Source organism: Zonotrichia albicollis, chromosome Z (assembly GCF_047830755.1).
Source record: "Zonotrichia albicollis isolate bZonAlb1 chromosome Z, bZonAlb1.hap1, whole genome shotgun sequence".
Lineage (NCBI taxonomy): Eukaryota > Metazoa > Chordata > Aves > Passeriformes > Passerellidae > Zonotrichia > Zonotrichia albicollis.
The window spans coordinates 17,357,535-17,381,843 of NC_133860.1; the positions used below are offsets into that span (position 1 = coordinate 17,357,535).

Consider the following 24,309-nt stretch of genomic DNA (forward strand, 5'->3'; position numbering starts at 1 on the left):
GCTGGAGGTTTTTTTATGTACAAAGGATTTGTGAACATATTAAAGTACAGAAAAGTATTCTAGAAAAAAAGTGTAAAAGGCAAAACAGCAGGTCATTGGTCCTTTTTGCTGAATATAATAGGTAATTTTGAGAAAAAGTTCAGTGTTTCAGCTAACATGAATTTACCTCAGTCCAGTTGCTCACTGTCCAGTCAGATGGGCACAAGATATCTCTGTTGCATGACAGATGGGTCTTTGGTTTAAGCAGGTGCTGGCACTCTGTGACATCCAGTGCTTGCTCATCAGATCCCACTGTCTGGATGCAAAGTACAGTTCTCTTCTTCTGCCCTGTTGGGCCACACGTGGTCGAACACTTCTGCCACTCCCCTGCCCACCACCTGAAAACCAGCAGGGTGAGAAACATCAGAAAACAACCCACCACAAGCACATCAAGGAAAAGGTCAGAGACTGCAAGAAAAAGAAACAGTAATTTAAAATCTGGGCTCAGATATAAGCTATTCACATAAGGTTCAGATCACTCAAGCTCTCCCACCCACCCTGTGCTCTAGTACCAGCCAGTCAGTGAAACAGAGAAGACAGAATTAGGCAGGATTTCCAGAGAGAAGTGGGGAATAAGCCTCATGCTTCAATAAAGTGTAAAAATCTACTGAGTAGGTAGTCCTTCAAATCCAAATCTTAGGAACTGCTAGGAAATCTACGTAAGCAAGTAATCTATTTACTCTATCCTATGGTTTGTCTGTTTATTGCTATGTCAGTACAGAAGAGTTAACAAATGAGAATCACTGGGGAGTCTGTAATGACAGCACAGAGGTGGGAAAGGTCCCTTTACCCAGTCTAAGCAGCCAGTACTGCACAAATACTCAAACTGGTTCTCCAAGGGTTACCTCCCTCCACAAGGCCTCTTCCCATTAGGGGAAGCAGGGAGGCACAGAGCCCCAAAACCAGGTTAGCCAATGCTGTGCTGCATGGGATCAGTGTCCTGCAGCACTGTCCCTCTGGGCATGGTGTACAGGCCTGCATTAGGCTGCACTTTCCTGTACTTAACTCCTCAACAAAGTAGGAAGGAGTCCCTTATGTGTCTCTGTCATGATTAAAGTCCGTCTTTCATACTATGGTATGTAATTTTCCACCAAAGCGAGGGTAACTTTCCTCTATAACATGTTATGTGTTTTCCAGTGCAAAACACCTTACCTACAAGAACTGCTCCCTTTACATTTGGTTTACCTCAGCATTTCTCCAGCACCATCCAACTATTTTTTCTCATGCTGACCCAGAGCAGATTGTGCATCAGCATATCTGCCTTCTGTGATACGAAAGGGGAGCAAAAATTTCCAGATTTCTACAGTTTGAGAAGCCCTGGCATCAACTGTGACATTTACCTGAAGATTTATCTTTATAGTTGAAGAAAAAGAAGGAAAAAACATCAAACCAAGAAAAGCTTTTTTCCTTCAGTTAAGCATGCCCTAAGCAAGAATACAACTTCAAGCTGCTGCTTGAAAAATCTGGCCCAGCTCTAAACTCTAAGCCACAAAAGCTCCTAAACAACATTGCTTGCTCCAGAGTTTTCAAGGAGGTCACAACAAAGCCTTACAGTGAAAACAAAGTAGCAATATATTTTGAAAACACCTTTCTATTAAAAAAGGCAGAAAAAATTGGTTTTGGCTTACAACCAACAGTATTCTATTGGTTTTGGTTTGTTTGTTTTGGTTTTTTTTTTTTTTCCCTTTTAATGTCCATGAACTTAGAGACAAAAGAAACCTATTCTGATAAATACATCAAAGTTCAGCATTCAGATTTATTTATAACAGTTTTTATGCTTTGTCTCTGCTGATAATCCCTCTCCCTTCCCTACTGCAGTTTCCAAGTTCCTTAATTCATTTTCACTTCCACTGCATGTCAGCTGCCACTGATGTGGAAGGCACTGGTACACCTTCCTAGTAACTAAAGAATAAACAACCAAGACTCAGAGCCATGAAGCTGCAACACAGCTTATTTGTGCAGCCATCTGATCCTCTCTGTGGTACCTACACCCATCTTCTTCCTGTTTAGTAATATATCCATACAGCATTTCCTTTTAAGTTACCCCAAAGTGCACTGACTGCTTTGCTCCAGAATGCAGTCCACTGCCACCACAACCCAGTGGTGAAGTCTCTGGACCAGATTAAAAAAAAATCCACATATATATTTCCAAATAAACTAATCTTTCCAAATCAAACTACAAAATATCCCAAAATATCTACTCAAAATATCTTTCTCCTCCTCTTGCCTTCCTTTAGATTGTTTCTTGTTCTTCCAGGTCTGCAAACAACAAAGGAACTCTAACAAGTAAATAAAAAGCAAGTACACCTCAGCTGAACACAGTAATAAAAAAAAAGGAGTAAATTATCACCACCTGAATCAAGCCATTTCAGGGTTGTTATCATCTCTTGCATCTTCTTTACAATTTTATCTCTTCTATAATCTTGTAAATTGCTGACATTTCCGCACAAATGGAACATAAATATGTGAATTGCTCTATTAATTTTAATGGGACCAGATTACATATTTCGAGGTACTGACACCTCTTCCCCCTCAGCATTTTTAAATGGCTCTGACTGAGGGTTTAGCAATTGGTGCATTGAAATACCAATCTCTAAGCAATAAATTATCAGAGCTTACCACAGAACCTACCTTGAGCAGCAGTAACAGTGTGTGATCAACGGTCGCACACAAAACACTTTTGAAAGCAGTGGAAGTAGTCAAAAAAGTCAGGTACTCCACAGTTAGAAAATCCCAGAATTAAGGTTTTATTGTATTCCATCTTCATGATCAAAATAAAACTACAGTCAGCCAGGTAATTTTTTCTGTAGTCTTCTTCCTCACTCAGTGCAGGTTAACTTCAAAAAAACTTGCTCTAACTGGAAATTTGCTCTTAACACTAACTGGAATTTTTGATGTTGCATTTTCCTGTTTTCATCCTTTCATATCCTTTTTCATGCATATGCCTAATTATCCAAGAGTCAGAAACCTGACATGGAATCACCTGTGCTCCTGTCTCTTCGTGGTTTCTGCTTGAGGACCTGAACTGTGGCATCTCAGCCAAAGGGGAACAAAGGCAAAGCAAGGATGGCAAAACTGTCAACATCCTTTTTACTGTTCTGGTACAGGATGCCCCAGAGCAGGCTCTGGACCACAGAGAAGAGAGTAACACTTGAGTGACTGCTTTGCCAAGCTCTGCTTATCTTGGAGCTTTTGCTGTCTCCCCGCAGTGCAGAGGCATAACCAAATCTGGACGTTACTACCAAACGCACATTCAGAATTAACACAGCAATCCGAGCTCTAAATATGCAGCTTCTGAGAGGAAATGGCCAAGATGTTGGATCTCCCAGCCAAGCTAAAGACTGTGGAGAGAGACTGGGACAAGCTGGTCGACACTAAAGCCTCATGGGAGTCAGCACCCAATACTTGTTCCTGCCTCTGGTTTCTGATTCTACCTCTGGCATTTACTGCTACAGCAACTGAGTGGTTCTTAAGTATTAATTCATCAACAGATCCCTGCAAAGTGAAATGACTGTCTTATCTCCATAGGCAGGCATGGCATGGAAAGATTGTGGTAGCAAACAAACAAGCAAAATGCACAATTTAGGTAATTAATTTGCAATAAATGAGCACTGATCTTCCTCAGACTGTCAGAACAGAGAGCAGCCTGTCTGGTGAAAAAATAACTTCAGGTAGTTTTGAGCTGCAGGTGTGAGTGTTCAGCTCTTCTGCAACCAAGCCTGGGACAGAGATAGGAAGAAAATCTCACTCTTTCAGATGGCATTCAGGTGCCTTAAATGAGACTTATCTTCTCCTCACAAACTGGATTTCTAAGGCTTGTAAAAAATTAGGGAGAGCCCAAAAGCCTATGACATAGTCCTCAGCTATACAGAGAAGATGTGTGGTGAATGATGTGTGATTCCTGTTGAAAAAGCAATAGCATGGAATTTTGAGGCTATGGGGCTAAAGCTCCCTCATTCCCATCTTGGCATGTCACTCCTAAAGAGAGACTGTTGGCTTCTTTATGTATTTGTCCAGCATCAGGCACAGTAAATACCAATGGTGCATGGATTCTCACTCTGTGCATTGGAATAGAAAACAGATTTCTCATTCTTATTATGCTATTGGAAGTGTACTAAGCAGTCTGGAAGCAGGACAATGCAATAACTACAGATAACAAGTAGCAGATTCCAAGAACTTTTAAAATAATCTATTTAGGGTTACTCTGTTGAAGTGGGTAGTCAAGTTAAAAAGGCTCCAGACAATTTTCTTTACAGGGGGAAGCAAAATTTTATTCACAATGCTCTAAGTAGTTAAAATCCTACTCTTTTTCAAGTAGTATCCACTGATTTTAACATTAACAGGTATGGGACTAAACACCTGCATACCAAAGAAACATTCAACTGGAAACCATACTCCATAGCATGACCTGGAAAAAAGCAAGCATTTGTACTGCAGTCTCAATGCACTCACCTAAGCAATATCACTGAAGCAGTACATGAGTGGCTGCATGACATTTTAACTCTCAGCTGTCCAGCCACCTTTATTTTGTTCTGAATCAAAGCAGGGCGTACATGTATTGTGATATTTTTAATGTTTCTTTCATTTTCCTCTGAATTATTTTAGGAGAAAGTGTAATAGTAAGTGTAATAATAAGCATAAAATAAATACAGAGAAAATCAGGCGACAAGCAAGAATGTTAAGGCTTAGACTTCTCAGAAGTAATTTAAATATGTAATTTTAAATCTGCAATTTAAACAGTTTACAACTTCCTGAAATGGATTAAGGAGGTAAGATCTGGTTTGTGAGAGCCACAACCATTTTATTATTTGTCCATAGCTTCTGTTTGATAAATTATTGATTTCTTATTAAGTGGTCTAGTAGCATGTTTTTCATCAGTGTGATTTAGTAGGGAACAGCCATCATTTTTTTGATAGAACCTACTCTAAAGCACCTGGTTCATTGCTGAGAAGTTCAAGGTCATCCAACGATTTCAGTTCTGTGGCTGCAGCACTAAACAAAGGTCTTCTACAGGGTTGTGTTTAACAGAACTGTCCTCACCTCTGGCACAGAAATTAGCCACCTCTCTAGGGAACACTTTGTCCTCAGCAGCTCCACTGGACTCTCGGTTATCTCACATAATGCCATGTGGGACAGTCTCACCTGCCTCCAGCATTCAAGAGGACATGGTATATAATAGAGGAAGTTGTATATAAGAGAAGTTTTCCAAGGCTGCAGAAGGAGGCTGGATGAGTGAGGTTCATTGGAGGTTACTGATTAGACAAGCTAAGAAATCCTCTGGAAATGCCTTGAATTAAAACCAGTTGGAAGCCGGAAGACCATTACAAAGAAATCTGATTTATGTTTGACTTATTCCTCCTTAAGCATGTAGGCCCTGCTGAGAGCCAGCACAGGGACTCAGTCCCTTGGTCAAGTTCCTACAGTCACTTTTGTGTTACTAAGAGAAAAATAAATATGCAACATGACTCTAGAATTAAATACATATGGTTTTCCTGCACTGCACTTCGTTGTGATTTTGCTCAGAAGGATGACTTCTGGTTTCCCCTGCAGCACAGAATGAGCTGAGGAAGCATCACAGGCTGCCAGCACACAAGAGCTTTTCTGCCTGGTCTGCAGAAGAGTTTGGTTTATGTATGACATTGTGTAGTCTGCTCAACAAGGGACAAATTCCCCTCTCTGACTTTTAAGAGCAGGTCTGAATAATGTTGTCACTTAGAACAAATGGCATAAATTGAGTTAACTGGGAATTTTTTAATTGATAGTACAGTTTATGTGTGCCATGAAAAAACACCTCAGTGTGTATGGGTAGCCCCAGCTCTTAACTAGTCAAATAATAAAAAGTTTGGTCTAGTTTCAGTTGATTTCCTGCCAATCTACAAAGAATTATGAAATGCAGCTGGTACACCATGCTGCAAGCACTAAGACGTAAATCCCACAGAAGCATCACATACTCCTATGAAGGTACTTGGAAATAACTAATAAAACAAACAAATACAGAGAACTTTTAACATCAAAGTTTCATGAAATTCACTGGCGGCAAATGCAACACCATGAACCCCAAGGATTCATTGCTTCGATTTGATTCTGATTGAACTAGAATTTCTAGGGAAAGACTGGTGTACCTTTGTGAACAGCATGATAAACAACTTCCAAAGACAACAGAAGACAAACCAAAGTACCAAAAGCACAAAACAAAAATCAGTATTGATCTCTTTCAGCAAATCTGTGCCTGTTGTACAAGCCCACAGTTCTGCAGCCATTTGGAATGTTTAGTCTTCCTTACCCTACTAAATGCTAAAATGGTAGCACAGAAAAAACCAGAGATGAATATAAATTAAGACAATGTTATGAGAAAGGAAAGAATTATTCCCATGGGATCATGGAATTAAGAGAACTGCACTTCACTCAAAGTTATAAATAAGAAGGAACATAATAAAAAATGCCAAGTACTGTGTTACAAAGAAAGTACAAAAATTAGTTTTAGAAGTAAGCATTTCCACTCATCACCTCTCATAAAAAGGACAAAGGTGTATTCTCAAATACTGAGAAACAACATCTAAAGGCTCTGCTAGTTGTTTCTGGAATACACTAATTACTAATATATTAATTCTTCTTAGCTCACTTGAGCTAAGGCAAGAACACAGTTTTAAAATAAAAACCTATATGGTCTTCAGGCACACCGGTACCCAAACTGAACGAAAATAGTATCTAAATACATGAGAGAACAATCTCTGCCAGCACAGACTGCTCCGTAACTTGACTTAGAAACCTCTCAGGATGGTTCACTTCTGATTTGTTTACTATATAGTTTCTGGCACCTTGCTCAGCAAGGCGTGGCAGCCCTCACCATGGCACCATGGAAGGCCCGGATGCCATGCCAGCCTGGCATAGGAGCAGCTCCCTTTGAGCAAGGATGCTGTTCCCACCCCCAGAGCCCCAGAAGCTGTTACCTGGGCGGGCAGTCCTGCTCGTGGCACTTCTTGTGCCGCCCCTTGGGCTGCGTGGCTGGGTCACAGAAGGAGTTTTTGACGGCTCCGCTCGCCCTCCGCACGCAGCGCGCGATCTGCCGCCGCAGGCCTGCCAGAGACACACACACACAGAGAGAGAGAAAGGAGCAGTCATCCTGGGCTGGGGATGGAGTGCAGGAATCCCCGGCTACGTACACCCTTCAGCCAAGCTGGAAAGGTCAAGCAGAGCTCTCTTGGATGGGATCAGAGCTCAAGTGACAGATTAGAAAGCACTTTCCTTGATGGCTTTGCTGGCCTCAGAAAGGGCTCCTGCAGGCCCTCGAGTGCGGTTAAATGGCTTTGAAGGGTTCTCCAGTTACCCACAGACAAGAGGAACCACAGCAGCATCAGGCTATTCACAGCAAGCTTGGGTTTGCTGACCTTTTCTCTGTTCATTGGGAAGGCTGTTTAAGCAGAACACAAACCAGAGCCACAGAATAATCCTGTGACTCTTAACATGAATTCAACTTTTAAGAAGTTTTGGTGCACATTTTGAAATCAATGATGAAAAATGTCTTCTATTTTCTAAGTAAATAATACACAACACTCAGCACAAGAGGCAAAGAACAATTATGAAGAGACACACAAAAACAATTCACACAAACCATTTGGGTTATTTCCAAACATTTCCATTTATACAAAACTCCATTCTTTTAACAGAAAGAAACATGAACCAAGATACTACAATAACCTAATATGAATCTAAAGAAATCCAGTTTCTAGGAGCCTGCTTTCCCCATAGTTCTGCAATAATTTGAGGCAATCCAATGTAAACAAAAGTACTGCAACATTACAGTTTGAAAGACTGCAGTGAGACTGATATAGAGGCATTGAAATAGTCCACACAAATCTTAAGGACTAAAAAGACTGAAAAATAATTTTTTAACTCCCATTAACTGTGCTATTCATTTTCATATCAATTAATACACACTGTAGATCTCTGCATCTCTAGAACTTTTATCTTCCTCCTGGGATGCACAGGGCCTAACAGCCCTGTTATCATGGCATCAAGGATAAGTGTTGGGCTATTTAGCAGCATGTTTAGGAAACAAGCTTTTCCTTTCCTCAGGCCTCCTAATAACTAGTATGGGAAACTACGTGGAAGATAAGAACAGCAATCCATAGAAAATAATTGAGAAATAGTAATATATTCCTCTGTATATTCATATTCATCATAAAAATGTTAAGGTTGGAAAAGCCCTGTAGGATCAACAAATCTAATCATTAATCCTGCTCTAGCTCAAGAACAGAGAAGAGAGTTTTGCATGCCTGTTTGGGTAACTTCATAGAAACCAAAGGAAACCTACATCCCTATTTTTTAACACTTGAGAACATCAGGTATGTGAGGAAATGCTTTCGTTTTTTGATTACTTTAAGGCTTCTGACTGAGACATATAAAACAATTACTGACTACAGCACAAGATTTGATGACTGACTGTGCCCCAGTCAGATATGAAGGCTGATCTTCTAGAACAGTGATTAGTGTCACCTGTAAGGGAAGATTAAGGGACTGAGGCATTCAAGGGTCCATGGTGCAGCTGCAAGACTGCAGTAAGCCCGGACCTGGTGATCTCTTATTCATAGGTGACTTCAAACAGGAGCAAGCCTTTTGTCTCAGCACAGGACTCTCAGGGAGCAGTGCTCTCTTTTATGCCCTGGTATAAATGTGACTAGAAAATTCAGCAACCTTTCTGCTAGCTGTAAGCAAACCAGTTGGCAGAAATGTTTCTGTTACTTTCAAAATCATGGTATGTTGCTGTTCCAAATACAAACAACAATAAACCTTTTGGTTTGATAAATTTTTAGTGTCATTTCAGCTGCTGCAATTAATTTTAAAGCCCCTATAAACCTTTGCAAAAGTTTTGCTTTGAAGCTGTACATTCTCATAAAAGGACCAGCTGACATCAATGAACTAGTTTATTCTAATAAACAACCTCTTTATGAAAGTTACATGAACTCCCACTGTAGTTTCAAAATCTCTGGCAGTTCAATTCCAGAGCTGAAAGGAATCCTATATGCATATGGCAACACACACACACATAGATGTAGGTTTACATGCTATGACATAATGAAATGGTTTTATCTGTTTGAGCAAGTTGAACTAGAAAACACTGCAGAAGAAGACAACTAGTCACTACTGACCCTGCCCCAGCAAGTATTTACAGTTGCACAAGTTATGAGGGTAATGTCCTATCTAAGCCACAGATTAAAAATTCTAAATATACTGAAACCTCAGTAAAGTTTGAAACCTAAAATTTTTTCTAAAGAGCTTTGAGAGGGACCTGTTTCCCTCCATTCACCACTTTTATTTCTTTCTGAACTCAATGCTGATTAGTTCACCTGATGTGTATTATCTCAGGTCAGTGAAAAAAACCTTGCAAGTATTTCTGGGAAAGTTAGGAGAAACTAAGAAAGATGATCATCAGATCACACAATAATCTTCATTTCACTAAATCTGCTCAGAGATTCCTTCTTTTTCCCTGTGACACTTCATGCCTAATGCAGGACTCTTTAGATGTGAGGCTGACCCTCGCATACCTTGATTTCTCACTTGGTTTGCAAAGAAAGGTACCAGTTCAAAGTCATCTGGGTGTGAAAGGCTTTTGAAAGAGAGATTAGAAATCTTTTTGCCACAGAGCCCTCAGTTTGGGCTGTAAACAACAGAAATGAAGGATCATAAGCAAGTAAATAAAAAGTGTATGAGAAACATGCATATTTGACTTTAGAGCTCATTTGAACATGTAATCATCTGAGCTGTGCACTTAGATACTCTGCACTTTGTATTTGAATGAGCAAATTATATTCTGTGCATGCACAAGTTATGCACAGAATACAAGTGCCAGTCTTTACATTTGCAGTGCTATAAAACTGAGACACACAACAGTCAATGGAAAAAGTGACCTTTGCATTCTAAAACCAACACTGAAAGCTTAGGAATATTTGGAAATAATATTGTAGAGCGGCCTTTATAAAAGTTGTAAAGGATTTAGAGGGCACAAAGCAGTTAACCCCAAAAAGAATCTTAGGGTTAAGTCTTTTAGCAGAGCTTTGAAAATCTGCCAATTACCCATACTATCTGTAGTATAGAGAAACAAAGTTTTGATATTGGATAATATTCTCCTTTAGTTGCAGCTGTGCTGTGCTATGCTTTTTGTTACATTTAATGCCACTCAAAGCTGGTTCTAAGAAACAAGACCAAAGCCTTTAGACAAGGAGGAAGTACTTACACTTTTAATTCCAATATAACCCATTCCGTGATTATTTAAAGAAGGAATAATAGGTAGTTGGTCCTGAAAAGAACCTCAGTGACACATTTAAATTAATCTGCATGTAAAAAAGCTTACAGGCTCTACCTGCTGTCTTGAGAGCAGGCTCTGGTGGGACAGATCTTGTCCAGAGGGTGTAGCAGATTGCAGGACACCAGTGTGCACACATTCTGACTGCAAAGCAATTCCTTTCAGCATAAAGCAAATGGCAGGAAGAGATTCAACCTGTCCTGCACTGAGGACAGAGAAAGGGTTATGACTTTTACTACAAATTATCCCCTTTGGTGCTTGTTTGCCATGAACTGGATTGCAATGTAACTAATCTATTTTCTACACTGGAAATGCGTATCAGGTATTGCAGTGTGTTCTCCTTTTCCCTGCATGAAGGATTAGGTATATTTGCCACAGAAAACCTTGATTTTTCTGAGTACTTTTTTTCCTGTTCAGTGGTGTTACCGTAGACTGGCCAGAGCCACCTTGGACACTACAATAGATGGGTGCATACAAAGGAAATGAAAGAAGCCATGAGAAGATTTGAATATTTTGTTTTTCCACTGCATCAGTCCCTGCAGCCTGCAGCCCAACTTCTTATTTCCTAATGCAAATTTTCTTTCTTGACTGCAGAAAGCATTTGATTGTATTGTCCTGATTTCTGTGGCCACCAAAGGCTGAAGTAGCCTTGGATTTATTGCTGTGTTTTTGGCCAGTGGTGATGAAAGGACCTGTGCTGGACCTTTGGCAGGTCCAGGTTTGCCAAGAGAATAGAAGTCTAGGTAAGAATCAATTGCTCCCATTGGCTGTGGCTGTAAAAGTTAGTTCAGCAGTTCATCTTTCTCGGTCCTCCTTTTTACCCTAAAAATATTGGTTAATTGTTTTCAAAAATGGTAATTGCAATAATCCTTAAAAGCTATTTACTACTTACGTTAGGTTAAATAAATACAGCTTTTCTTATTTATCTCTCTGTAGGCTTATCTTCAATAACACTTGTCCTGCAGCACACCCATAGCAGAAGATGATGTGCACTTCAGTGCACTTTTATCTTATAAACTCCTCAGAACACTTCAAATGTCAGTGATTTGGTACAAGTGTGTTAGTGCCAACAGCAATAAGTTCTGAATCTAAACAGAGAGAACATCCACATGAAATCGATCGCATTGTTCACAGCCAGAAGGAGGTTTTGTGGAAGTCAGAAGGCAATTTTATGGAAGTCAGTTGGACATCAGGGAGAATTTCTTCACTGAAAAGGCAGTCAAACCCTACCAGAACAGGGTGCCCAGGAAGTGGTGGAGTCACCATCCCTGGGAGTGTTCCAGAAACAACTGGATATGGCACTTGGGGCCATGGTTTGGTTGATGAGGTGGTGTTTGGTCAAGGCTTGGGACTCCTTGATCTTGCACGTGTTTTCCAGCCTTAGTGGTGCTATGAACCGTGATGCTGGTCCACATCCCCATGGCCCAGAGCACAACCAAATACATGCACCTGCAGAGAGCTGCAGGCAGATTGGCATATCAGATTTCCCCACTCCAAGTGATGCATCGGAGCTCTGTGCCAAGATTTCTCTGTTTTAATGAGCAGGGAGTGAGAGACAATACCCTGACTGCATCACTGCATCAGCAAACTACATCCTTCTTTACACCTGTCCAGTTACTTCTCTAGACATCTGTATCTCAGAGGAAAGAGGACTACACATTTATTCATTTCTGTTCTTCTGTCCATGAAGGAATGCAGAGAACTGGTGAAGTGTCTGTGCCCTTCATGAACTGGGATGCACCTCCGGGTTCCCCTCCAACTGATGTCACCAAGTCTGTAATCTTGTCTGAAACACATGATTTCTACTTATACAAAGGCAGTAAGCTCAAAAAAGAGCTTTTACTAAGCTTTTACTAAGAGCAAAAATGCAGCTAACAGAGGAAGTCAATTAGTAGATAAGAACTGAAAAAAACTTTACATACCACAGTTATCTATCTAAGTAACCCATATGGCAGAAATAAAAGCCACATCACAGTTAACTAGCCAGAAGAGAGTACATGGGGCTACAATTTACCTAGAAACAGTTCTGGGAAAACTGCAGCTAATGTAAAAAGAACCTCAAAACAGTGTAACAGTCTACTAACACATTCGCCTCCTCTCCCCTTTTTATCACAACAATTTTTACATTAAATATGACTCAGAACTACGCAGGTATCAGAAATAACACTTACAGAACACAATTAAGCAAAACCACTTGTTTTGTGCACCTATTTAAAGAAAATGGTGGGTGTCTCTCCACCAGAAAGCACATCAAGTTTTGTGCTGAGAGACTCTTCTCAAAAAAAAACTACAGAAAACAAATCACAGCGTCTATCTAATCAAGCATACATATATATGAATGAACACATATCTCCATAATATGTTGATTATATATATATATATAAATATTTTTAAAATAACATGTGGATGTTATTGGGATGGGATATTTTACACTAGGCTTCTAAAAATTCTTCTTTTAATCTTATAAAATTAGGTCATAAAATGCCTTTTGTCCAAACCACTAAAAACACATTGTTTTAGTGTCTTCCCTGACAGAAGAGATTCAAAAATGTTACTCCTGCAATCATCACTGCTTTTAGAATCACAGCTGGGTTTGTTATAACATTTGTTTGTCCTTTTTCTTTTCTTCCACAAAGCAGTTGAAAAAGCAGTAATTACCAAAAGCCATTAACAATACTCTAGCATTAGAAAAGGTATTTCTCATATTATTGGTCTGCTTGTAACACTGATCTACTCCTTTCACACTGTACAGGATGGTCAAAGAACAATGTTACAGCTGTATCTCCAGAATTCTTTTACTGTCCTGTAAAAATCAAGAGTTAATTCAGACAGAAGGCTACAATTCCTAACCCCCAGGTTCAGACTTCTCTTCATATACAACATTTTCAAAATTATTCACACAATAGACGGATTTAAAAAATTACTAATGTAAAGATTTGGCCTCTTTGTCCTTATTGTTGGTTTACTATAAATATTAACTTTATCTCATTGATGTTAGCTACTTCTACTTCTTCTGGCGGCATTTTGTGTGAGTTACCAGAAGCCACGACTTTCAGACCTGTTGTTAAATCCTACTTCACAGTCATCGTTGTGTTTGTCTGGTTTAATGTGCTGCACAGCACTACAGTATAACTCCAGTGCTACTCCAGCTATTGCCAAATGGGCAAAGACATGGAAGTTCTCAAGACTAATTGCAATTAAGTAACTATTGAACAATGGACAAAAAAGAGTTATTACTTGTCAAGGCAGGACAGAAAGGAAGAATATTTTTTGTAGTTATTATATAGAAAACTCTTAATAGGGAAACAATAGTAGGTCATAAATTTGTATTGCTGGAAAGAAAGGCTATGGTGAGCAGTATTGACAAAAAATTATGGTGGAAAGAAAATTGTACCTTCTTATTTTGGTTCACAGAAGCTGAGAATTTCAGGGCAGGTGTTTTAGAAACATAATTACTTATGCAAGTTTAAATTTTTTTATTTAGAAGTCAAAACACACTATTCACAGAATCACAGAATGGCTGGGGCTGGAAGGGACCTCTGGAGATCAAATAGTCCCACCCCCCACTACAGCAGGGTCTCCTGGAGCAAGCTGCACAGGAGCACAACCAGGCAGATTTTCATTATCTCCAGAAAAGGAGACTCCACAGCCTCTCTGGGCAGCCTGTTCCAGTGCTTTGCCTCATTTAAAGTAAACAAGTCATTCCTCATATTATGTTTGTAACCATGTGATGTGATTTCCCACCAAATGCAGATTTAAGGAACATTACCTCTTTGAGGATTACATCTGTAATGAAGGAAAACAGTAAGAGAAAAGGAAAGTGAGGAATTACCTCTTCCACAGGTAACACTGCAGGCTGTCCACTCTCCATATTGCCAAAAATACTCTGGCTCTCCAATCTCATTCTCATTACTCTCTTCTTTGCGTACAGTGTATTCATACTCGATTCCAGGGTTAGTTTCTTGAAAAAGCAGCTGGAGAGAGTGGTGTTTATTAGTGGTTTAATTAATAATCTACTGGTCAAGAGCTTTCAAAGTGTGAAACTGGAATAATTAAAGCTGCCCATAAAGTCTGCTACCAGTTTAGAGAAGCAGACGTGCAAAATTTCCACTTCTTTGTCAACCATGGCATACATGAATTTTTCAAAGACACAGCTGTTTACCATACATTTCTGCAAATACAGGTGAGAATAAATGGATCACCATAATTGGTATTCTGACTATAAGAAAAGATAATGTGAAGTCCATCCAAAGCATCCCTATGCTGCTGATTAAGAGCTATTGCCTATCCCCATTATCAGTTATAATTTTACTACCTGCTGAAATAGCTGTTACAAAACAACCTCTGAGTCAGAAAATTACAGATGCTATTCAGACACTGCTTTAACATTATTTTTCATTGTTTCTGAATTAAGAAGAAAAATTTCCAGCTGAGAAGGGGTACTGTCCTGGGTTGACTATATGATGCTTTTATCCCCAATCGTCTCATTCTGTTTATGTTGAATAATAATAAGTTTTGTACCTTTAAGAGTGTTACAGAGAGTGAAGAGGGAGAGAGAAGAAGCGCGCAGTTTTGTTTTTCAGACACTGCACTCCTCCACATTCCTGCTCCTGACTGTGTTGTCTGCGGACGGACAGCGGGACAGAGAGCTCTTCTTTTGCTTTTTAGTTAGTGTTAGCTAGCTGAGGCAAAGAAGTTCCCTGGACTGTTTTTTCCCTTTTCTTTGGACCTCTTGGAACTGCTCTGGACTGAACACCCAGGAGAGCACCGGCAGCTGCAGCTGTGGCCACCGGGCCAGCCCTGGCCTGCGACAATTCCAGCACTGAGAGACTGATCAGAGACTGAGTGAGCTGCTGCTTGAACCCGGGGTTTTTCTCAGTTTGTCATCTCTTTTAGAGTGGCAAGGGGTCTCATTGTTTTGATACTGTTTTGGTCTTATTGTTTAATAAACAGGGGGTTTTTTTCCACCTTTCTCCAAGGAGGTATTTTTCTTTCCTCCCGGACCAGTTGGGGGGAGGGGCCGATTGGATCTGCTTTTCCCACCGGAGCTCCTTTGGGGGGATTCTTCCCCAAATTTGCTCTAAACTTGGACAGGTACTCAAGAAATTTACCTGAGAGGGAGAAAGTAAACATCATTAAGGGGAAAAAAAAACTTCAGCCACAAACTTTTATTCTTCTTCCCAATTCTACTAAAAGTGAAGTCTGAGCACTCACTAGTTTTGTCTTCTCACCAGACATTCAAAGTGTGAAAGTGGTCTCCCATCACACCTCTAATACTTCTTTTGACTGCATGGTGGACACATGCAAACAAGCCATGAGAGACACTTACGAAGATCAAAAGGCCAATTCCAAACTATTTTCTCAGAACTGACAGAAACTGGTTATGTATAAGTCAGAATCCATACAGCAACATGAAAGAAACAAATCAGCTTCTGTGGATGTTAAATGGGTCAGTTTCACTTACCACAAGCTACTAACCCATCTATATAATGCTGTATGTTTTCTTGCTCTGTGTAAGCTGTCACTGCTGTCAGCTGCCCCTAGCTCTCACTGTTCACAGCCTCACATCAGCTCCCTTTTTGTGACAACTTATTTTTCATCTGGATCTGGTTCACATCGCAGCCATGAGCTGGTCCAAGAAAGTTTGGGCAAAGGACTGATCAACTAGTGGCAGCAGAGGATTCTATCAGCCTTTAACAAATATTGGAGTGCCATGCAGGATTTGAGTTCTTAGGCAGGATGAACAACCGCCAAAAGCAAAGTGCTTATTTCTCTCCAAAACACCTCAATTGTTTGTTTTTTTTTTCAAGACAGCACATGACTAGTGTTTTATATACCAATATACACATTTTCCCAGACCCAGCTCCAGGGCCCCAGCACATTCTGCTGCCATGCAAGTTAGCAGGTTCTGCTCCTGATTTCCTCTTTACCTGAATCCATATTGATTCATTGGTGGGTCCTGGAGCAGTCAGATTTTCTAGATCCCCTGTTCTGTCATACTGGAATATTGTGCCTGCCACTTTGTATTCACCATTCCACTGGATGATAAAGCCTCCATTCAGGTAGTATTTTTCTGGGTCTTTGCTTCGCATAGCAAGGAAATTTCCTGATTCTGTAACTTCCATGACTTTGATTCCCCTTGCACCTTTCGGAATTAGCCCAATATCAACATATCCTAAGAGACAAGCAAAATTAACGGAGGTGAACAACAGAAATGTCACTGCATTTTACTTATTTGTAAGATGAATAAAACAACAGCTTTGCTTGAAAAAATACACAAATGTGCTGTCACAGAGCTTGTATTTCAGTTTGTTAATAGTGTGACTTTCCAAGTCAGGGTTTCTAGTATCAATTGAGGAATAGTGTTTAGGCAATGCCAGTGGCATTTAGAAGGGATGTGGAGGTGAATGACTTTCAGAGCTGTGCCAGGGGAAATCTACTCCACTCATGAGCATCAACATTTCCATAACTATGCCCAAGGGCTCTGACATACTGTAATCTGGAGAAATGCCAGGGAGTTCCTGCAAGTTAACAGCCTTTGTTGGGAAAGGTTTTTTCACTTTGCAAAGAACATTTTCATCTGTACACAATGTACAGGTGTGCACAGAATTCCATGTACCTTCTCTTAAGGCATTTAAATTCTCTGCGACTGTTTGCCCTACAACAACAAGAATAACAAACTAATGTTATTCAAATGCCTCAAATTACTACTATAAATTCAGCACTTTTTTGTAAACTACCGATCTTCATAACAAAGTTCAAGGGCTCTTCATGGATAGTTATTTGTTCAGGGATTTTTGTTTTGTGTGTTAAGAATGACCCAAAGCATCTATTACAGAATTCTGTTCACATCACAGGCAATATGTGATGTCAGATTTTGAGCTTCTCACCTTACAGGAAGCTGCTATTGTTGTTGCTACTAAATTGTAAAAATAGGAAGTTCACATAGATACTTGAACATGAACACAGGTAGCTTTCTTGTTATTGCCCCTAGCTGAGCTCTAGAAATTGGATGGATAACACTGTTACAAGCTGGTGCACTGGGAGCGTGAGCTGCATTTTGTGCTGGTTTACTTCAAGACTGGAACACGAATTTCCCAGTTCTCATCACACCTTTCTGAGGTCATGAATTCAATTCTGAGAGTCACATCCTGTTCACCTTTCTTGTGAAATGAGCTTTTCACCTTTGATTACTCACTCACATGAGTGAGATAAAGCACACTGGGCATGCTAAGCAATCTTCAGTATCAATGTTCTTCTCCCACCAGAACTATTTATGTGTTGTACAACAACTTGGAGCTGTAAGTAAGTGCCCAAGAGTCTTTAACATCAGATTTTCTTTGCAGCTCTTTTGTGGTGTAATAAATAGTGGTTAAAATATCCTATGCTGCTTGTGGTGCAAAACAGAATCTGTCTACTTCAGGTCTTTCCTAATTAGATTGATACTATATAACCATATATATGGATTTCCAATGATTGATGTTAAAGAAGGAACATTTTCTGAATGTAACCTTCTGCAAGTCTTCTTGACTGACTGTGGAAACTGAAACATTTTTTTCTAAATGAATCAGTTTTTTCTAAGTGAATGAAGTAAGAAAATCTGGAAGCTCACTTCTATTATTCAGGAAATCAGTGGTCTAGGTCTGTTGTAAGTAGCCAAGTCTAATGATTCTCCAAAAAGTTCTATTCATTCAGTGGAGAGAAGACATGTTACAAACATAGCGTGTGATTATGTAACTAAAGGCTTGATCAGAAGGCATACTTACAACCAGGCAAAATAAACACAGCATGGAAAGTCTTAATTATGTCACATCCTGGCAGCTTGGCTTTGAAATGTTGGTGTCCTTTTACAGTAGGGTTGAGTTGGTTGGGGTTTTTTTTCTATTTAATTAGAATAACATTTGTTCAAAACGCAAAGCATAAAAACTGTAAGGCAATTTGTATTCTATTGAAACACAAAAACTTGCATATCCTTTCAAGATTTTGCATAGTTATTTTTGTCTGAATCACCTGCTGCTGCTCATAAACCTTATTTTAAAGGTTTTAAAATATTTCAAAATATTGCAACTGTCTGGTAAGGGAAGCTACCATTCATTCAGTATATCATCTTCTGCCTTCTCCCTGACCCTCCCCACCAGCTAAATTACTTCCTGACTTCCCAGAGCCTCTTGCTGATTCCCAATAAACATTATCTGATTTTGAAATGAAAGCTAATCAGCAGCACGCTTTTGAGCTTGTCACACAACATGATAAATTTTTGTTTTAAAATTCTGTGGATGAACATTATGGAATTGTTCCTGGTTATGTGGTTTCATTAGATAAGGATCTAGAGATCCAAGATTCAATAACAGTCAAATTGTCAGCTGTCTTACCTACACTGGGCTCATTAAATCCTGGAGCAACCTTATTGTGGGTGCTTCTGCACACCTGTGAACTGGCAATCCTCAGATGCTATTAATCCTTCCCTTTTTAATTAAAATTAAAACCATATGCTCCCAAAACAGACACGAACAAATTAATGAAACCTTTGCTGTATGCAGAGCTGTACAAAGACTGAAGAACTTGTTTTTCCTTTCCAACTTCAGTGAGAAAATAATAGTTTTACTCAGGCCATTAGCACAGCATTGCAGATCAAACGATGACCAGATCTGACTATTCACAGAGCATGCATTTTTTTCTGGCAGAAGCATGATTCACTGATAACATGATAACACTGATTCACTGATTGACATGGTAACACCCAGTTACAATTTCTCCTGCAGATGATCCCTCAGTTTTCAACAAGAAGCACTTTCAATCATTTTTACGTAGAGAAATGACTTCAGCAAGGGAAGAATTTAAAGGAGGAATCCAAATTACCAAATCCTTCGCTTTGATTAAACATCATCTTCACTGTACGACAAGCAGAGCCATCTCCCAGGCAAACTCCACACTGGTCTTCTGTTGCGTTGGAATTTATCTCATAATCACAGCCAACAGCCTAGAAGGAAAAAACAGCGTCAGAATAAATGCAGCCTCCACAATGAACTACTCAGAGCTCATCAACCACTGTGCTTCTGAGCAGGGATATAGTATAATATATATCCTGTATGGTGTATTACACCAAGGTGAAAAACAAACCAACACCATGTCACAAAACATAGAGTAGTGACCAGTCACTTGAGACACAAATGTGCCACACAAACGGCTTCATTATCTGGGACTGGCCACTGTATCTAGGATTTGTGTCTGCTTCCTTATGTCATAGAGCCATCCACAGGTTCCTGGGAATGCAATGCAGAAACAGAACTGAAATCTCTGCCAGCTTTTTGTGGCCATCTCACAGCAAAGAACCTCTGCTACAGTCAACCTCCCTGGCAAAGAAAAACTCTTCAGTAAGCATGAAGCTTTACATCAGTGACTCTCCAGCTTGCCAGCACAGGGGTATGGGTCCAGATACAGTGGGTCAAGTGGGTTAAGTTCTAGTAAAAACTAATTTTCCAGTTTATACTTGCTATAGGAAGAAAGTCAGATTAAAACGTATTCATCCTGAGTCAGGAAAAAACTTCCTTGCCCAACCTAAAAATTCTGTACTCTGATGTCTTTAAATTTCAACATAATTTGCACTTGGTTTCAGGATTTTTTTTCCTGCCCCTCTTCAAAAACAGGCAGGATTGCAGAACACAGCATTAAGTCCAACACTTAGTGTTTAATGCATCTAAGATACCTGGAGGCCTGTGATAGAGATGAATAGCCAGAAGCCTGGTTGTGTGTCAAGGTTTTGTCTTGGTTTGAGATAGGGGATACAGTATCATAAAGTCACTCCAAGATAGTTTTTCTCAACTGATTTTTCTCAAAATAAGCTTTCAGGTGCTATACCTGTCAACCTGTCTAACACCGTCTTGATATATGAAAATCTGATATATGAACCTCTTTTGATGTTGATCTTATTTCACCTTCAGTACATCAGCTCCTGTATATTTCTGCAGGATTCTGACAGGAAAATCCTTCTATTAGACTAACCTAGGTATACAGGCTCTTGCATCCCCTAGTGCTTTTTTATCATTTTCAGCTTAAGAAATACCTGAACATTTGTCTAAATGCCAATGAATTTAATGAACAATTAGAGAAACTGTGAGAAACGGAAGCAAGGAAAGGCCTCAAACTACAGATGGTGCCAAACTGTATCACTTAAAAGAAGGCTCCAAAATAGAGATGCATCCACCACTTACTGCCAATTCATATCCAGCACCTTTCACACCAGCTCCAAAAAGTCACACCATGTCAAAGGTTCTGCAGCAGCCTTGGCTTCTCCCTCCTTTCAGCAAAGGCCACTTTCAAAAAATGAAATATTTGTAATGTCTTGCACACACACAGATCCTGGCACCAAGGACCACACTTATGAGCAGTACAGAAGGTTACAGAGATAACGATATGTTAGCAAGGTGACTAACTTTTTGCCTCCAAGTATGCAGCTATTTGACCAGGGGTGGATTTAATCTATTATTCAGAATACACAGACACCACTGCTACACAAACAGGATGTTTCTTTATCTTTCCAGGAGCTCAGATCTGTCTCTTCACCAGTTTATCTTTAACACTTCCTGATAATTTAGAGAGGCTGAAGTGCTGCTGTTTTCTCAGTGATGCATTCCACAGTACATCTACTGTACTATTAGTACATCTGTTAATCATCTGCAAACAGGGAAGTCATACTTATCTGGCTCATTATTAGACCGAAGAAATAATATGACACTTTAGAGAGTCATTAAATTTGAAGTTTATTTTCTATACTATGCACATATATCCTTGAACAGAAAGGTGGGGAAAGTCTGAAGATGGAACTCTTGCGCTTTGTGCTTTCCCATTAGAAAACATGATTAATGACTGCTGGGAGCTTGCATTTTGAACTTCTCCAAAAATTACTTGTCTTCAAATTGTATATTTTTGCCAAATTATCATTTTCTGGTAGAAAATTCATGTTTTGGAAAAGGTTTCTGTCCTTTATTTACTGTGCATTCCTGTTTGAGAGCCTGCACACAGAATTAATTTATCTATTTCACACTGTCAATCAGATACTTTGAAATGAACATCACTGAAGATATTTCCCTTCCAAGTACTGTGGGGTGTAAAACCCCCAAGGGTTTAACTAATTAGTTCTGATTAGAACAGCTGCAGCCCTGGCTCTAACTGAGATGGCAGCAACACAGCATCATCCCTTCCCTGCCTTTGGGATTGGCAAATCTGTGCTTCTGCATGGGCTGTACTCCATCAGCTCACACCTTTCCCATTTGACCATTTCCTTTGCCAACAGATCTATGGCATGAAAATATGGCATTACTGTGATGTGAAGGGAATCCCTTTGTCCTTTCCAGTAACTGCAGCAGAAGTTTGTATTTCAGTGTTCTTCTGATATATGAAACAGTTTGTATCTGATCAGACATGAGCCTTACCTATACATGCAACATTCCTATGCATTCTTGGGGTTTTGGAATACTCAAGAATGAGGCAGGGCAGACAATTTATTCTGCTATAATAAATAAATAAAGCCTTTGCTTTATTCCTCAGCCCTGGGGTGCTGCTGGTGCTGCCATGACCTTCACATATAACAGCAGGGTCTCATCTTACAAAGCCATTAAAAACCATCACAAAGCAATGTTCTCATGTCTCAGAATAAACAGCATTCATTTGCTCCAGACACTTTAATTTCCAGACCATGTTTTCCTTTATTACTCCAGTGAATACCGCATAATTTTTGCCATCCATTAGAATAATTTCAAGATGTGTCATTCTTCTTTTTACATGCTTTCCTCATTCTTCTTACTCTTGTGGATGCATTTTCTAAACATGCCTCAAACTGTCCAGAAGATCAATATGACCCATTAATGGGCACTTGCAGTCCAGAACTAGATGATATTTGAGATCCATTCCAACCTGAAGCATGCTGTGACTCCATGATGAATTTCTGACAGGCAGTTGCTAGAGGGGTTCTGGAGACCAATGCAGGTTATAAATCAGGAAAGAATATCAGCAGCAATTAGGCTCTGATTTTTTTTACCCACATCTGTCCTTGTGCACCCTTTGCCTGTGAACCATGCTGTGTTACAGGAACCACTGTGTGCCATGGCATGGGCACCACAACTTAGCATCCCTCCCTGCAGCCCTTTGCCATTGTCCCACTCACCAAGAGCCCTTTCTAATGCATCTGAGATCAGCTTTGTTTCTGGTCACAGCACACAGTGCAGAGGCAGATGCAATGACCTGAACTGCCCAGCTGAATTACAGGAAGGAGAAACAATTTATTTCCTGCTGCTCGGTGACTAAAGGGAAAACAGCCAGAGATTGGCCTTTTTCCATTTCCAGAGGGCGAGGCTTTTGTGTCAGATTGGCAGTGGGGGGCAGATACAAAAAGTCCTTGCTGTCACTGAAGGGTATGGCCTTGAAGGGCACTGCTTGAATATCCATCATGTGAATGCTACACTGAACTTTAAGGTCTTCCCTCCTCTTGTCTCCCCTACTAAGTCTTCAAATAAAGAAGTCATGTTTACTTCATGTTGGCCATGACATTGCCTTGAAGAGAGAGAAATGTGTCCTGATGTCAGTAATTTATCTTGTAATTTATCTATATGGGTCTGAATCAAATGTCACGTTGGACCAGCAGTGGGAGGAGAAAGGTGAACTGTAGTTCAAAGTGGTGTAGTTGCTGCATAAAAATTCAAGCTGTGTAATCTACTTTTCAGAAAGAGAAAATAATGGTTCCTTCCCTGCTACACAGCTGTGTAATTCCCCAGTACAATGTCAGTCTCTCACAATCACAACTGTGAATTACCACAGATTTGCATGACTGAAGGTCACTTGGGCCTATTGAAATTCTGTGCAGGAGATGAATGACTGTTAGAAACATCAGAGATGTTTCCAGATGCTCCACCCTCAGCATCTGCACACTCCAGTGCAAAGAACATGTAAGCCTTCACTTTTAGAGGATTTGATGGCTTGTACCTAATCAAAAATCCCCATTATCAGTGCTAAACAACCATACTCTGGTGGCAGTATCTTCACTCATTAACACTGGGGGAACAACTGACTCACCTCATAAGAAATAAGAGTTGTGAGAATTAATACAGTTGTGATGTATAATTTAAGCACAGGAATATAGGCTATGTGCTTTAAAGATCTCAAATAAAAGGGGGAAAACGACAATTGAAAAATGAGTGCTAAGGCATACAGTAAAAAATAAAATAGTCATAGAATAGCTTGATGATTTGAGATTAAATTATTGACAGATCTTATCAGATCTCCTGACAGAACTTTTCTTCTGTGTAAGGTCAGCATTGAGAAAGGACCCAGCTACTTTATAGGCCAGGCCTGCAAACGAGTTAACAATTTTAACTTGTCTTTGATTCCACAAGTTCTAAAGGAATACCATGCAAACAACACCTCCCTGTAACCCTTCCTTCAGCACTGATGCATGGGCAGCACTCCCAAAAAAATAGGAGATACAGGATAAATTAAAAGGACCAAGTGAATCAGTAGTCTGTCTGTACTTACTTCTCCCTTGAAGATGCACATTGTGGCTTTGTCAGGCCAGCTAGGAAAGGACCCAGTACACCTCTCATGGCTAAAATGAAGCATCTCAATCCACATTTAGCCATTAAAGAAAGACTAGTTTCTCTGATAGCTCTGAACAAATTCATGACAAACTGCAAAATCAGACTAAAATCAGATTAATTTAGAAGATGAAATTATTTTTTGGATCTATCTATCTTGTTTTGACATACTCAGTAGGAAAACTCTGAACTCACTTGATAAAAAATAGCTACTCCACATGCCAATCACATGTGAGCAATTTAGACAGTGGATCTAATATCTTATTAATTTAATATTTTTCTCAATTTCAGACCAAAGTGAAGTGTTATTTTAGTACTCAGGACAAATGTGAAGTGCTCTTGTGAGATACAATTCTGAAAACCAGAATAGTGCTTTAACAC

General features: G+C 39.8%; 1 protein-coding gene across 1 annotated transcript in view; it reads right to left on the bottom strand.

Moving 5' to 3' along the window:
- Positions 1–24,309, bottom strand: part of ADAMTS12 (ADAM metallopeptidase with thrombospondin type 1 motif 12) — a 143,392-nt gene that overhangs the window by 17,869 nt on the left and 101,214 nt on the right. Inside the window, exons 14-18 of the mRNA XM_074532749.1 lie at positions 19,202–19,322; positions 16,273–16,517; positions 14,175–14,316; positions 6,990–7,116; positions 167–377 (exon numbers count right to left, since the gene is read on the bottom strand). Coding sequence (XP_074388850.1) covers positions 167–377; positions 6,990–7,116; positions 14,175–14,316; positions 16,273–16,517; positions 19,202–19,322 — 846 coding nt within the window. The remainder of the gene's footprint in view (positions 1–166; positions 378–6,989; positions 7,117–14,174; positions 14,317–16,272; positions 16,518–19,201; positions 19,323–24,309) is intronic.